This window comes from Rutilus rutilus, assembly GCF_951802725.1.
Source record: "Rutilus rutilus genome assembly, chromosome: 25".
NCBI classification, from domain to species: domain Eukaryota; kingdom Metazoa; phylum Chordata; class Actinopteri; order Cypriniformes; family Leuciscidae; genus Rutilus; species Rutilus rutilus.
The window spans coordinates 7,605,201-7,620,716 of NC_140229.1; the positions used below are offsets into that span (position 1 = coordinate 7,605,201).

The 15,516-nt window shown below is 37.6% G+C and overlaps 1 protein-coding gene across 5 annotated transcripts; it reads right to left on the reverse strand.

The window, feature by feature from the left end:
- Positions 1 to 2,384: 2,384 nt before the first annotated feature.
- LOC311285504 (galactosylgalactosylxylosylprotein 3-beta-glucuronosyltransferase 1-like) lies at positions 2,385 to 14,266 on the reverse strand. Of its 5 annotated transcripts, XM_084401158.1 has the most exons (8): positions 14,018 to 14,241; positions 10,358 to 10,530; positions 8,887 to 8,940; positions 6,769 to 6,803; positions 6,454 to 6,572; positions 4,114 to 4,625; positions 3,743 to 4,039; positions 2,923 to 3,651 (listed from the first exon to the last, which is right to left on the reverse strand). In XM_084401158.1, the coding sequence occupies exons 5-8, from the start codon at positions 6,563 to 6,565 to the stop codon at positions 3,565 to 3,567; spliced, it is 1,008 nt and encodes a 335-aa protein (XP_084257284.1). In that variant the 5' UTR covers positions 6,566 to 6,572; positions 6,769 to 6,803; positions 8,887 to 8,940; positions 10,358 to 10,530; positions 14,018 to 14,241; the 3' UTR covers positions 2,923 to 3,564. The 5 variants fall into 5 exon arrangements, with proteins under 5 accessions (XP_084257285.1, XP_084257284.1, XP_084257283.1 ...); XM_084401159.1 differs by lacking the exon at positions 6,769 to 6,803 and having other exon boundaries at positions 2,385 to 3,651; positions 10,358 to 10,416; positions 14,018 to 14,246; XM_084401157.1 differs by lacking the exon at positions 6,769 to 6,803 and having other exon boundaries at positions 2,936 to 3,651; positions 14,018 to 14,266.
- Between the last annotated feature and the right edge of the window lie 1,250 nt (positions 14,267 to 15,516).

The window sequence follows — 15,516 nt, forward strand, 5'->3', positions numbered from 1 at the left end:
AATGACGTGAACGCACAAGTAAACTTTATCTTAAATCATGTTGCTAATTATGCTCTTTTCCTATTAAAACTCGGGCAATTTTTAAATAAATTAGTTCACAATGGTCTACGGTAAAAGTGTTCTGTTGCAACTTCCCATTGTTTCAGCAGTTCAGGTTTTCACAACTTTTAACACCTAATTTAATAGGCTAATACAACTCCTTTTCCACAAAAGTTTGGACATTTTGTAAAATAGCAACAATAAAATCAGGAATCCGTGATTTGTTCATTATTTTATTTAACAGACTAAAGTACAAAGAAAAGATTTGTAATGTGTTCACTTACCAACTTAATGGTTTTTTGTGAATATAAACACATTTTTATTTTGATGGCTGCAACACACTCCAGAAAAGTTGGGACATAAGTATGTTTACCACTGTGTCTATCACCTTTCCTTTTAATTAGGCTACACCTTTTATTCATTTGAGAATTGAGGATACTAATTGTTGCCCAATCTCACCTGATTCAGGACAGCTGCTCAACAGTCTGTGATCGTCGTTGTCTGATTCTCCTTTTCATGATGGGCCGAGACAGATCTGGACTGGAGCTGTATTCACAAAACATCTTAAGGCTAAAAATAGCTCTAACTTGCCAGTTTAGGAGAAACGCTTAAAAATGCTGGCCGTGTCAGTCCTAATTTTAGGACTCCTAAATTTTCTGCAAGCTGCCCCAAAGACACTGTACACCATTGAGGCAATAGGCGATAGAGCCTTGGGTGCTGAGCCTTTTCTTCATAAATGCAATAAATATTTTGAATGATGGAGAATAAAACATTGCAGTCAAGTTGAAAATAATGTCCCACTGTGTGCACGATAGCCTTGAGGGCAGCTCGGGAGAGCCGAGTTCAGTTCCGGCTCGTGAGTCGTGGCCCTTTCCCGATCCCGTCACCCTTTTTTCTCTTCCACTTCGCTTTCTGCCATTGTCCTATCATAATAAAAAGGCAAAACACCAAAAATAAATCTTAATAAATCTTAATAAATAAATAATGTCTGATTACCTGTGGCAGTTGTTTTCACGAGTTCACACTTACAAATGATAGAATAGAGTAAAAGAGTAAAATAAGCGTATTTGGCGTGTCGTCGGAGGGGACTGAGGACTCAGAGTCCAAATCCAGAGTAGGCCTACTTCCCTGTGTCCCTGGCTGGGAAAAGGAACCAGCCGAGAGTGAGGAGTCGGGTTGGCGGAGGGATGCAGAAAATTTGTTGATGTAACTAGGTGAGTTGGCTGTGTATATATATGCCTCCTCTCGAACTGATTAGATAGACCATTGGAATGTGCTTTCCCGAACTTTTTTTGTCTCTTGAATTCTGCAATCTCTCGAGATGCAGACATGTAAGAGGCTGACAATTAGCTGAACATATACTTGTTTAATAGTGATCCTTAGCCTACATTTTAAAATCTTTATTTGAATATGGCAACATAATACCTTGTTCTACAATATTTCAATGATTAAATCACTGACAGAGGGAGACCCCCTCATCAGCTGTGTGCATATAGTTAGTAAGCGTGTTGACATCATCCATAGCAACGACGTCAACCCCACCCTTTTTCTTAGCTTAAGACTTCACTTTATTCCTTAGTAAAAGTTGGTCTGAGCAGCTTTGTGAATATAGGTTTTAAGAAAAAACTCTTAACTAAGAACTTTTACTGCTATTTAGGAGAACTTAGTGGTAAGATAAAATGTTTTGTGAATACGGCCCCTGGACTGCAGGCAGGCCAGTCAAGCACATCCCTTCTACGGTGTAGTAGTGTATCTAGAAACCACTCTGTTGTGAGGCCTGGCATTGTCTTACTTCCCAGGAAAGATGTCATCTTGATGGCAGTAGGCCTATATGTCTGTACAATCCCAATACACACCTCTACATCACTGATGCACTCCCATACATTGACAGATGTTTGCTTTTGCACCTGTCGCTAGTGAAAGTCTGGATGGTCCCTTTCATCTTTGGGACTGAGAAATCAATGTCCATTTTTTCCAAAAAAAACAAACTGAAACATGGTGTTAAGTGAAAACGGTTTGCAAAATACTCCCAAGCCAATGTGGCTATTTAACACAGTAGCATGATGGTTTTTCATACAGTGCCATCTGAGGGCTAGAAGGTCATGCACATTCAACAGGGGTTTCCTGACTTGCCTTGCATAGCCTGGGATTTCTCTGGATTTCCTGAATCTTTTCTCAATATTATGTATGGTAGATGGTTGGTAGATGGACAATTCTCTCATGAAATTTGCTCCTTATACCCAAACACAGTCCCCTCACCTATTACCAATTCACCCAACTTTTTTGGAGTGTGTTGCAGCCATCAAAATCTAAATTTCTTTATATTTACAAAATACAATTAATTTGGCCAGTGAAAACAAAAAATATGTCTTTGTACTTTTGTGAGTTAAATAAAGTTTCAAGAGAATAAAAAAAAAAATACAGTTTATCGATTTGATTGCATTTCACATAATGCCCCAACTCTTCAGGAATTGTGGTTGTAGTATAAAATGTGTGAGTATTTTGGTTTAATTAATTTTGTTTAATGTTAATTCTTGTCAACTACAATGCCGTTGAATGGTATTCTATGCCATTTTAGTCAAGAATAAAACTACAAAACACTACGAAACGCTATCAAAGTGCCTGAACAAAAAAATTCAATGAACAAAATGTTAAACAGTATGTTACTGTTGGATTGTAAAAATGTTATTAATTGCAATGATGCAAAGTTTTATGATGTTAGCATTATTGCAAATTCTATTTCTATCCAAATAGTCTCTGAACTTCCAAATCAAATCACCATAGTAATGCATGGAAGTTTTCCAGAGCATTTTTCAAGTTGTTGTGCAGCAGTCCTATGTCTGGTATACACTACACGATTTAACATTTGTGACATTAAAATGTAACCATGACATTAAAATTATGTTTTTATTGTGTTAGTTTAGTAAAATCATCTGCTGAAGTCTATTGCAGATATATTCATACATGCTTCTAACTACGCTCAGTCAACTTGCTCTCGAGACCGGTGTTTTGTCCACTCCAATATGGTGGACAGCTTACATAGAGTGGCCCATAGAAACAGCCACTAACATAACAGCATCTATGTTTATATATAGCCTATATGGTTCCAACATAACAAACTCACGCAGAAACATGCGCCTTGTTGCTAGAAGACATGTGACAAATGAAAATAATATCCATTCTAAAATCGGCTCAAAATATCAAACATGTTTAATATCTTCCAACTGGAATGAATTATAGAGTCGGTGGCCACCATGCAAGTTTCTGTAAAATCTGTCAACTCGAACTTCTGTCAACTCAAAATTGGTAGACTGGCTCTGACTTTTGGCAGACTAATCCAGACTGCAGACGGGGCAAAAATCTGGGCAAAAGTCGTAGATGTTGCGAAGCTTTCAAGAGTTTGACTCTTTACAGTTCCTTTAAATTCCTTTAGTGAGAGTGTCTTAGTAAAATACTCAAGTCTGTCTTTGACAAAGAGACAGTTTAAATTCAATGCACTCCAGTCAACAGCATGACAGCAGTTCATCATACTTCCACGCTGGCATTTGTGAATCCCTTTTTCCCTTCATTCACAAGCAAGGGTCTTTCTGTCCTGGTGTGCCAAACCAGTACCTGAAACCAGAACCCATTTGTAATTTCCAAAAACAAAAAAGGAACTGAAATGATTTGGAAAGGGAAGATTCAGGTTTAGGACTCGACTCACCCTTGTGCAGTTGGAGGCTTTGGGTTCCAGGTCACTGAGAGTGATCAGATCCTGTAGCAAACTACTCTCCTGGTATCCACCTTTTATCCCTTTTAACTTAAAATAGGCTTGAGGTTTGCCGAAGATGAGCTGAAGGTTCACTGCAAACCCAGCCATGTCGATGGCGAAAGGTCGACGAGGGTCAAACACCGTCCTCCAGCCGAACACTTTGCCTTGAGAGTTGATTTTGGGGGACTCGTACCGGAGACCTCCGACGAAAGCGACCGGCCATACAGATGCTTTACGAGTCCAACGCATCTGCGGCACAAAGAGGATGGAATAGGGAATATGAAAGGATACAAACTATGAACAGCAGATCATATGTACTGTACCTCCTCAAACAGCTCCAGGCTGTAAGTGTTGTCATCATCTGCAAAATACACGACTCCTTTATGACCTGAGCTGGGGTTGATGTTCTCCCTCAGCCAGCGGAGAGCCAGGTTCCTCTGCATAGTGCCACGAGGAATACGTGCATTTCTGGGCTTCTTTAGCACTTTGAGATTCTGAGGTGTCTCTATGTTCAAGTGGGTGTAATTCAGTCCAGTGTTCTCCAGCAGTCTGGACACCAGCGACGTCCTCTCCGCCGCGTCCTCCACCACTAGCCAGTGAAGGTTGGGGACGTGTAAGAGAGTGTTGGTGAGGCGGGTCAACTCTGCCTTCTGGACAGGCCTCCTGTAGGTTGGAGTTATTACGTGAAGAGTTGGCAATGCATCAGACCAGGGTGGAGAGCGGCTGTGGACGTACTTCATCTGGATGACCTCAGTGATGTGCTTGTTCTTTATGATGCAGGGCTCATGAAGTCTAAAGTTTCTTTGGTGAGCTTTACTGACCCCAGTTCTGTTAACTGTCCATAAAAATATATTTAAAAAAAATACCAAGAGTTTAGAGTAGGAATGCACAATATATCGGTACCACATTATTAGCTAGCTGATATGCGTTTTTTATATATATATATATATTTTATTGTTATTATCAGTTTTGGTGGATATTGGATATTACTGTATGTACATACTATTGTGCATTTTTATTTTGTGGCACATCCAGTGTCATGGTACACAATGCTTGAAGTCATTGAACAATAGTGATGTGGCATTTTTATATCAAGCTTGTCAAAAAAAAAAGAAGGTGATCACTCGTTCATTCACTCACTAATTGAGGAAATTACTTGCAAATTCCAGAAGTTTGTAGGCCTTTCATAAAGGTATTGCGCTAATGTTTGTGAGCTAATCTATTAAATGTGACCAAATTGCTACTATCGTACCGCCAAGTGTCCGAAATCACCCCCTTTACCCTTAAATAGGCCATTATTTGAAGGGACAGCCATTTGTAGTAGTGTAGTAGTGTTTCTTGTAGTAGAAACCATAGTAAACGTTATAGAGTGCACTCATTCAATCCCATAATGCACCGCAATAACGAGTGTACAACTGATGTTCACTCAACCATAGATATATAAACATAGATGCCTCATTAGTGGCTGTTTCTATGGGTCGCTATACGTAAGCCGTACGCCATATTGGAACGGTCAAAGCAGGTCCGTGAACACTCAAGAGTAACTAACTAACGTAGTTAGACGCATGTATGAATATCTAAATCTGCAATAGACTTCAGCAGAGGATTTTGCTAAACTAACACAATACAAGTTGAAGGCGTCAACGAACACGACATTAAACAGTTATCATAGTAAAAGTAAAAACATTATAAAGTACCATAGTAAAAACCTGTAATACATATAAAAAGACAAACTGACACACTCTCTCCTGTGAAAGGTGAGAATGTGGCATCTACGTATACATTAGGTATACGTGCCCTCAACCATAGATATGTATACGTAGATTCCACATTCGACCGCTCCGACACACTTGCACACCGGTCAGCGTGTCATCACTCACAGTATAATCATTGATGCTACAACATTGCACAGCTTCTGGTTGTGAAACCGCCTAGATTTCAATTCCCGAAGAAATGGGATAACCTTTCACAGGTGAGAATGTGTTGGTTTGTGATTTTATATGTATTAACTCAATATTACAGGTTTTTATTACATACATTTAATCATTTAGCAGAAGCTTTCATCCAAAGTGACTTACAAATGAGGAGAGCAATAGAAGCAATCAAACTAACAATAGGGCAACAATACGCAAGTGCAGTGACCAGTCCCAGTTAATCCAGCACAGTACTTTTTTTTCTTTCTTTTTTTTAATAGATATAGAATAGTAAGTGTTAGTATTAATGGGTCAAGTGTTGACGAAAAAGATGCGTCTTAAGCAGTTTCTTGAAAATTCTTGGGTTGATATAGGCAGGTCATTCCACCAGCTTGGGACAGTCAAGATAAAGGTCTGTGAAAGTGATTGTGTTCCTCTTTGGGATGGCACCTCAAGGCGCCTTTCACTTGCAGATCGCAAGCTCCTGGATGGTAACTTTTTATTGTTGTGTTAGCTAATGCCTTCGTTTTGTTGTATTGTGTTAGTTTAGCAAAATTATCCGCTGAAGTTTATTGCAGATATGCCCCTGGTTTCACAGACAAGTCTATACCCAGACTAAAATGGAAATGACTAAATGGATGTGCCACAACATCTAACGGCATGTGCCAGTGGCACCATAACGTAAGATAACCATACCACTAAATGCCTAAATTAACTTGTAGCATTTGAAAGAACGATCTTAGTATTTACCCTTCGGAACTGGAAGTAACGGGTTGCCAGCACGCTGGTGCCAAAGCGTGAGGAGTAAAGTCCATGGTACTACAATCAAAACAAGTGCAAGGAAGTCCTTTCTCTTCGGCATGTCTTACCTGTGGCAAACAAGTCACCTTAGTGATTGGTATTAAACGGATACCATTTTTAATTACAATTTAAGCCTTCAAACGATTATGAAAACATGATAATTGAGATAATGATTTCAATTGTTCTGTTAAAAAAGGGTTTTGTGAGGAAGAACAGTGAATGAACCAGTAAAACCAGAAAAATAAAGCAGTTTACTTAACTCACCCAAAGGCATTTATGAATCCGACGAAAACTTGCATCTGCACAAAATAATGCGAATGCACAAGTAAACATGAACTTAAATCATGTTGTAAATACGCTCTGTGGTAGATTTTTCGACGCCCCTAAACGTCTCCTGATCGACGTTCAATAATATTTATTATCAACGTCTTGACCCCTAAACACTATCACTTGGCACATGCCTTCGAATATGCTTTAATCACGGCCGGAGGATCTCAGACCAATTTTAGAGAGAATCCCACCAGCAAAAAGAATACAACAGTTTTTATAGAAGAGGAGCATGGCAAAGGTGACAAGATACATTACATAATTTTCCTACAATATGATTGGTCCTTCATTTGCATAATTCAGCAAACCCTTCTGTTACTAGGCAGAAGCAAACTCTGGATTTCTTGATTTACTTCACTTTTCACTCAAAACTCAAAGTCATGAGTTTATAATTTTAGATATCTGTCTAGTTTCATTTCCCCTTTTGTTATGTTCAGACATGATTGAGACACACTGACTGAGTGTTTGGGGACATTTCAGGTTTCAAAAGCATATAATTGTTAATCCTGCAAGAAAAATAAATGTTAGTTATGATTAATCCACCACAGCTTTATGTAATAAAACATAAATAATTCACAATATTGTATTGCAATAGTGTACTCGTTTTCACAAGGGCTGATACATGTTTAAATTAATATATAAATTATCTGCGCATTTTGTTTTATATATTTTTTTATTTTAATTCTTGTCAACTACAATGCCATTGACTGGTATTCGATGCCATGTTTGCCATTTTGTCATTCCAAGTAAAATTTACTCAAATAAATCAATGATATGACTAATACCGCTCAAATTAAAATAAAAAGTCAAATTTTAGTGAAAAGACTTAAACTGTGTGAAGATTAACACTACAACTGGCCAGTGAGCGTAGGTTAAAACCTTTGATTTTATAATTTTATAAACTTTATAGTTTAAAAATAAATGCAATTTTGTTAACAGTCAGGCATAATTTGTATTTAGGCCAGAGTTTGTCAAAATCATCCATCCATCCATTTTCCAACCCACTGGTCCAATGTGGCGAAGGCGTAATATCATACAGGTATAAATTCCTTTTTACTTGATTAATAATGGTTTAATTAAGGTTTATACATAGTTTCCATGACTGAATTCAAGATAAATCTTTTCATCATACTGGAGCTGCCAGTTTCAAATGATTATTAAACAGCAAGCACAAACTATGCAAAAGCGGCAGCTGAATTCAATCACTCGTTTTCATTCCCTCCCTCAAGTGAAATATATTAGTGGACTAATGAAGGGAATAGTCAATGAAGGTATAGGCGATTTCGAACACAGCCCTGGGCATGTTTGAAAAGCACTGCTTTAGGCTAATCATTGCTCCCTTTTGTGTTCTGTTGGTCTAACTGAAATAATATCTCTAGAGTTCAAATATATTCGAAAAATAATTAGAATTTTTTAATATACTGAATATAATTTACTAATATGTTTTTTAAGAGTTTTCAGTATGATGAGGAATTGCACTACAACAAAGATGATCATATTTATTTTCATTTATTATTTCGATATTATTTTATTTTCCTATTTTTTTAAGTTTAATAAATGCATGATGTTTCCAGAGTCAATGAGTAATTGTTTTAAATAACCATGATCAAAAATGTTGCCATAATCGAGCATCCTTGCTTCATAAGTGCCGTTTGCTAAGGCAAGAATCATTATTATCAATTTTTAAAGCATTTGCTGCCATCACTGCACACATCCCTGTAATGTGTTTTCTCTGCAGCTTCTTTTTCCCAGAAAATAGGTCAGTATAAGCTTTAAACTTTGCTTCAGTAGCAATTGAATAGAAATTTGAAGAGACCAAAAATTCGAATGCATCCTCACAATCTCGGGTCTCTTAAGAGATGTTTGAGTATGTGTCTTCAATTTCATGTCTTCAGTAAATACTCCAGCAGTACATATCCTATGATAGAGATAATAATTAATTAATTTGTTACATTTATATAGCGCTTTTTCTGAGACCTCAAAGCGCTTTACATAGATGGGGGAATCTCCTCAACCAGATGTTTTTCTGTTTCTCTGCATGTTAAATGAGCTTACCGGTGTTTATCCCTCTCTTTTCATAGTCCCAGCAGCAGGCAACTCCATCAGGAACTGAGACATGCGAATAATTGAGACACATAATCACATTTAGACTCGGATATCATGAACAGTAATCATTTGATGTACAATTTCAAATAATGAAAAACATAAAATAAATAATGAAATGTTTTAGAGCATAACTAGAACAAATAAATGTCACAGATATGTATTCCTGGTCAGAATGTCACAGCATTCATACTGAACATTCTCTATGGTTTGGCAGGTCATTCTGTAAGACAAACATGTTAAACATGAAGATGAATGAATGAAAACTCTGGTCAGGAACAGAGCAGGCAAGTTGTAAACACACACATGCACGCACGTACATTCTCTCTCTGTCAATAATTTGGGTGTTAGATTTAGGTCAGACCATTGTGTGTCTCAGTAAGTCACAAAATAATGAGCGCCGCCAGGGAATCAGACTGGATCTGATTAAGCCACAGAACTGAGGTTTACAATTCAAGATCTTTACCAAAAATGTATGCACCTTTTGATGGAAATAAATGTTGTGATGTTATTTCCATCGAGAGGTGGATGGCCATGATGTGTCTTCCTACATGGTTGTTTAAGTAATGAAAAGCTACACACTCCATCAATTAGGGTTAGAAGAACTGTTGGCAAACATATAACATGCTAGAAACATAATAGACTCTTAAGCATCCAAACAGGAACTTTTTTTTTTTTTTTCGGGCAGTGTATAAACATTTGTATATAATAAAAACCTATATAATAAGAATTTAATATAAAAGTATTTAAAAAAATTATCTATCAGTATTTATACAATATGTAAGTACTTACACTGTACTGACATTATGCTATAATGTATAAATACATTGCATTTAACAGTAAAACATAAAAGGAAAAGGAAAAATAAACATAAGGAATGTGCTTATTTGTCATTAAAAAAAATGGCATAATGCAAACAAATCTTTTCATTATGATTCATTCATAATTCATTCACAATGTTCTCCAAAACACTGTCAAATAACCCAAACTCCTTTACATTTTCTTAATGATCTACGATTCAATCTTTCTGAAGATCCTTCATAAGCATCCTAATCTTTTGCCTGTCCCCATTTCTTATGCAAGAGGCCCAGATTCGCTCCGTACTTGTTTAGACAAACATTTAAACAACCAATAAAAAGGCAGCACTGCTTGGTGCCTCACACTTGTCTCGGTTTGTTTATTGTGCGCGTGTCCCAGAGGGAGATATGGATGTGTTGCTAAATTTGGCTGGAAGAGAAAGAGAGCATATATTCAGCACAACTGAAGCTTGCATAAAAAAAGCTTAGTTTTCTTTTCCAATTTCTTCCCAACTTTTAAAACTGTGACAATAAAACATTTAAACGCCATATGTCGCACACTTTTGCAATTAATGAGAAAGCATATCACCATTTAAAAATTGTATATTAAAGCCAGTTATACTTACATATTGCATCTATCTTTCGTTGCCTTGACGCAAACATTTACAGATATCCTGCTGGTAGCCTTTGAGAAAGAAAAGACAATAAGAGACGGAGAGAGAGAGTGGGTTGGTGTGAGCAGTGCCAGGGCCAGCAGGGGATGAGAGGTCATCCCTCCGGAAGAATGCGTCCTCTCATTCTGACAACAAAGAGTGCAATTGTGGATGCTGATGGGAGATGGCAGCAAAAACAAAGGGCAATCATCAACAACGTCACCAACTGAAATTCCCAAAACATGAGGAATATAATAATATTACCTCAAGAATGAGGCTTTGTTTTACCAATGTTTAGTTTAGTTTATTAATTTATAAAGCGCATTTAAAAACTACAGATGTTCAAACCGTGCTGTACAACAAATAAAGAACATAGGCCTATATATAAAACATCTGAAAAACCAATTGGACAAATGAAAATGATACACCCTCAAACAGAATTAAAACATGAAGAATAAAAACAAATAGATTCTTCAAATAGATTTAAACTGCCTGGTTCAGATTACACGATTTTGGCACGATCCGTTTGACGTAGGGTGTCGTGGGGATTAAAGAAAATGAAAGAAAAGTCTTCAAGACTCACAAGGAGTTTGTTGGACACCCCGCTTACAGTTACAAAGATCACAGCAGTTATACCCTTCACCAATGTCTAAGCTACGTCATTACTTCAGGCTGAATGATTCTGATTGGCTAAGAAATAGATAAACAGTAATTTTCCACACATGGACTGATAGGCAGTAGCACATCTCCATAGTCTGTACGGCTACCACCAGGACCCTGACTTAGGGACCCTGTGTCCCTCCGAGGTCACAAGACTGTGTGTCCAGGCGCCAACATGTCAAAGAAAACAAGTCAGTCAATCTCCAATACTGTCAGTGGTTCCTTAACCTATAACCAAGAAGACTAACACACACACACACCGACATACAGCATCTTCAAGGTTGGCCAGGCTCTAACTATAAACAGGATAGTCTTCTCAAAACATCAAGATAATACATCTGAAGGAACATCACCTACAGCTCAACCTGGCAAAAAATTAGCTTCTCGTCCTCCCTGCCAATCCAGACTGTCAGACTGTGGTGGATATCCGATAATGAAATCAGACTGAGATGGAAATCAGACAGGAGGAGATCAGACTTAGTTGGAAATTGGAGAGTGAAATCAGACAGTGAAAGCAAACTGTGGTGGATGTCAAGGAGTGAAATCAGACTGTCTGAAAGTAAAGTCAGACTGAGGTGGATATCAGACAATAAAATCAGACTGAGATGGAAATCAGACAGGAGGAGATCAGACTGAGTTGGAAATCAGACTCGGGGTTGATATCACACAGTAAAGTCAAACTGAGCTGGAAATCAGTCCGAGGTGGAGATTGGATAGTGAATCAGACTGTCAGAAAGTAAATTCAGACTGGATATCAGATAATGAAATCCAACTGAGATGGAAATCAGACAGGAGGAGATCAGACTGAGTTGGAAATTGGAGAGTGAAATCAGACAGCGATGGAAATCAGATAGTGAAAGCAAACTGTGGTGGATGTCAAGGAGTGAAATCAGACTGTGTGAAAGTGAATTCAGACTGGATATCAGACAATAAAATCAGACTGAGATGGAAATCAGACAGGAGGAGATCAGACTGAGTTGGAAATCAGAGAGTGAAATCAGACTCGGGTTGATATCAGACAGTAAAGTCAAACTGAGAAAGAAATCAGACTGAGGTGTAGATTGGATAGTGAAATCAGACTGAGACGGAAATCAGACAGGAGGAGATCAGACTGAGTTGGAAAACGGAGAGTGAAATCAGACTCGGGTTGATATCAGACAGTAAAGTCAAACGGAGAAAGAAATCAGACTGAGGTGGAGATTGGATAGTGAATCAGAGTCAGACTGTCAGAAAGTACATTCAGACTGAGGTGGATATCAGATAATGAAATCAGACTGAGATGGAAATCAGACAGGAGGAGATCAGACTGAGTTGGAAATTGGAGAGTGAAATCAGACAGCGATGGAAATCAGATAGTGAAAGCAAACTGTGGTGGATGTCAAGGAGTGAAATCAGACTGTCTGAAAGTAAAGTCAGACTGAGGTGGAAATCAGACAATAAAATCAGACTGAGATGGAAATCAGACAGGAGGAGATCAGACTGAGTTGGAAATTGGAGAGTGAAATCAGACTCGGGTTGATATCAGACAGTAAAGTCATCAGACTGAGGTGGAGATTGGATAGTGAAATCAGACTGAGATGGAAATCAGGCAGAAGAGGAGATCAGACTGAGTTGGAAATCGGAGAGTGAAATCAGACTCGGGTTGATATCAGACAGTAAAGTCAAACTGAGAAAGAAATCAGACTGAGGTGTAGATTGGATAGTGAAATCAGACTCAGACAGAAATCAGACAGGAGGAGATCAGACTGAGTTGGAAATCGGAGAGTGAAATCAGACTCAGGGTTGATATCACACAGTAAAGTCAAACTGAGCTGGAAATCAGACCAAGGTGGAGATTGGATAGTGAATCAGACTGTCAGAAAGTACATTCAGACTGAGGTGGATATCAGATAATGAAATCAGACTGAGACGGAAATCAGACTGAGTTGGAAATCGGAGAGTGAAATCAGACAGCGATGGAAATCAGACAGTGAAAGAAAACTGTGGTGGAGGTCAAGGAGTGAAATCAGACTGTCTGAAAGTAAAGTCAGACTGAGGTGGAAATCAGACAATAAAATCAGACTGAGATGGAAATCAGACAGGAGGAGATCAGACTGAGTTGGAAATCGGAGAGTGAAATCAGACTCAGGTTGATATCAGACAGTAAAGTCATCAGACTGAGGTGGAGATTGGATAGTGAAATCAGACTGAGATGGAAATCAGGCAGAAGAGGAGATCAGACTGAGTTGGAAATTGTGCAAAATAGTACCAGTTCCAGAATACAAACTCTACAATCTGAAAGTATGCATAATGACTGTTGCTATAGCAACAGAGGGACCAAATCTGGCGGAAGATCGCTGGTAAAAACGACAGATGTTCCCTCCTCTCTTATGTTCTCCCTCCCTGTATTTCTCTCTCTCGAACTGATGTGTATTGTTTCAATATGAGATTTCCTAATACAGTCTGTGCAAATACAGAAGCTGAAAATGCTTGCCCTGATTAAACAGACAAATCATACATATACCAAGAGACAAGTTTTTGTGGCTTTTAGTTTTAACAGGGTTTTTTAAAGTAAAAAAAAAAAAAAAAATGTAATCAGGTCATTAAAAGCTATTAATGCAGTCCTTTACTACACGGGACAGTGCTGTGAGCTCCTGGGGCGGTTTGGCTGATGTCCATTTATTGATGTCCATGCACATGTCACAGTTGAGTTTAAAAACACCCTCTAACTGTCCTACTCGATGCCTTCAGCCTGCAGACAGAAAACCCTGCACGGTCACATCCATGTGCTACAGTAATCACAGTTTCTCAGCTGGAAAGACAAAACCCAGAAAGGAAACATATGGCGAGTCGACATATTAAATAGCCTTGTCTTAGCACAGCACTTCCATGTGGCTGGGTCTCTAATTGTTTTAGAAATTATATTAGCAATGTCAGAGTATGAATTAATGATGGTTCAGTCCATTAATTGTAGGAGAAGAGATTTTTTTTTACCTGAATGCTTTCAAGTGTGCCGATTCCCGCCCTGTACAAATTCTTCACTCATTTTTTGTTTTTCTTTCCTTGCTCCTGCAAATGCTTTTAGTGAATAATTTAAAGGCACATTCTAATCTAAGATGTGTTTTTACAAAACAGAGAAAACTAGACAGACACTGTAACAACCTTATCTGAAGAGGAGTAAAGCATTCTGTGCTGCTTCTCTCTTTCTCTCTCTGTATGTCTCACTCTCACACACACACGCACAAACAGGCGTAATTTAAACATGGAGATGCCGATTTCTGAACATTTCCATGGGTGGACAGATCCATTAGAGACTTTAGGCATTGAACTGTTATTTGAATATCGAAGTGTTTCATATGACATGGCTGTAAAAATCTAAACAGCATGTCAGATTTGTGAACTTTGTGCTGTGTTTAAAAGTGAGGGTAATTTAAACCCCACAATGTAAAAAGTGGAAACCTGCAATTTTTTTCTTAAAAAGCTGTTTTTTATTGATTTAACCCGTAAAATTGTATTTTGTTGGCAAATGAATGCATTAATTAGTTTGATTCAGCAATATTAAATAATATCTTAATTAGATGTTAAAAGTTAATTTAGATGTTGTTTTTTTTTTTTTTTTTTGTGACCAGTGTTTTTCAGTACAGGCATTATCATTGAAATTTTGAGTCACCAAGGCTACTGGTCACATATTTTACAGCAGTGGATATTTCTCAGGGCTGATTTTATCTGGCAAAATTCCCCAACATGTTGTCACACTATTGGTTGACACAGTGGAAATCTAAAAAAAAAATAAAAAAATAATTTCAATTAATAATATAGTCATTTAAATTTAATTATTTATTATTTGCTTAAATTGCAGCAGGAAAGACATTTCAACAATTATGGAACATAAAAACATTATTTGAAATAATATTTTTTATTATTTGAAATAATAAATACAACATCATGTATCACCATGAATTGGTTTTATATTAATTATTCCCCCAGTTTCACAGACCAGTCTTAAACCTGGTCCCAGATTGAATGCATGTTTGAGCTGTTTTAATTGAAAGCAACTTGAAATGACATATTTTAACATATGTCACTGCCATTGTTTTGTCTCAAGATGCACACTAGCAATTAAATAAAATAAAATAATATAATGCAATAAAAAAAGGCATTTTTATAAAATATACTTAAATGTCCTAATTAAACTAAGGCCTAATCCTGATTTAATCAAAGCCCTGTCTGTGAAACCAGGCCATAAAGACAAAACAGGGCATACTTTATGCTTTCTATTTACGCCATCTAGTGGTTGTAGTGCAATGGCGGGCTACATCTTTGCTTCAGCACCATTGGACAAGTGATGTTAAAGGGATAGTTCACCCAAAAATAAAAAGTCATTAATTACTCACCCTCATGTCGTTCCAAGACTTTCGTTCATCTTCGGAACACAAACGAAGATATTTTTAATGAAATCTGAGAGCTTTCTGTCCCTCCATTGACAGCTGTTG

What these genes read in the sequence shown, in the direction of transcription:
- LOC311285504 (XM_084401159.1), bottom strand. Translation starts at nt 6,565, where the DNA reads ATGCCGAAGAGAAAGGACTTCCTTGCACTTGTTTTGATTGTAGTACCA. An exon ending in GTTACTTCCAGTTCCGAAGG is followed by an intron (nt 4,626 to 6,453) that starts GTAAATACTAAG and finishes TTTTATGGACAG; the next exon opens with TTAACAGAACTGGGGTCAGT. An exon ending in GCCTGGAGCTGTTTGAGGAG is followed by an intron (nt 4,040 to 4,113) that starts GTACAGTACATA and finishes TTTGTGCCGCAG; the next exon opens with ATGCGTTGGACTCGTAAAGC.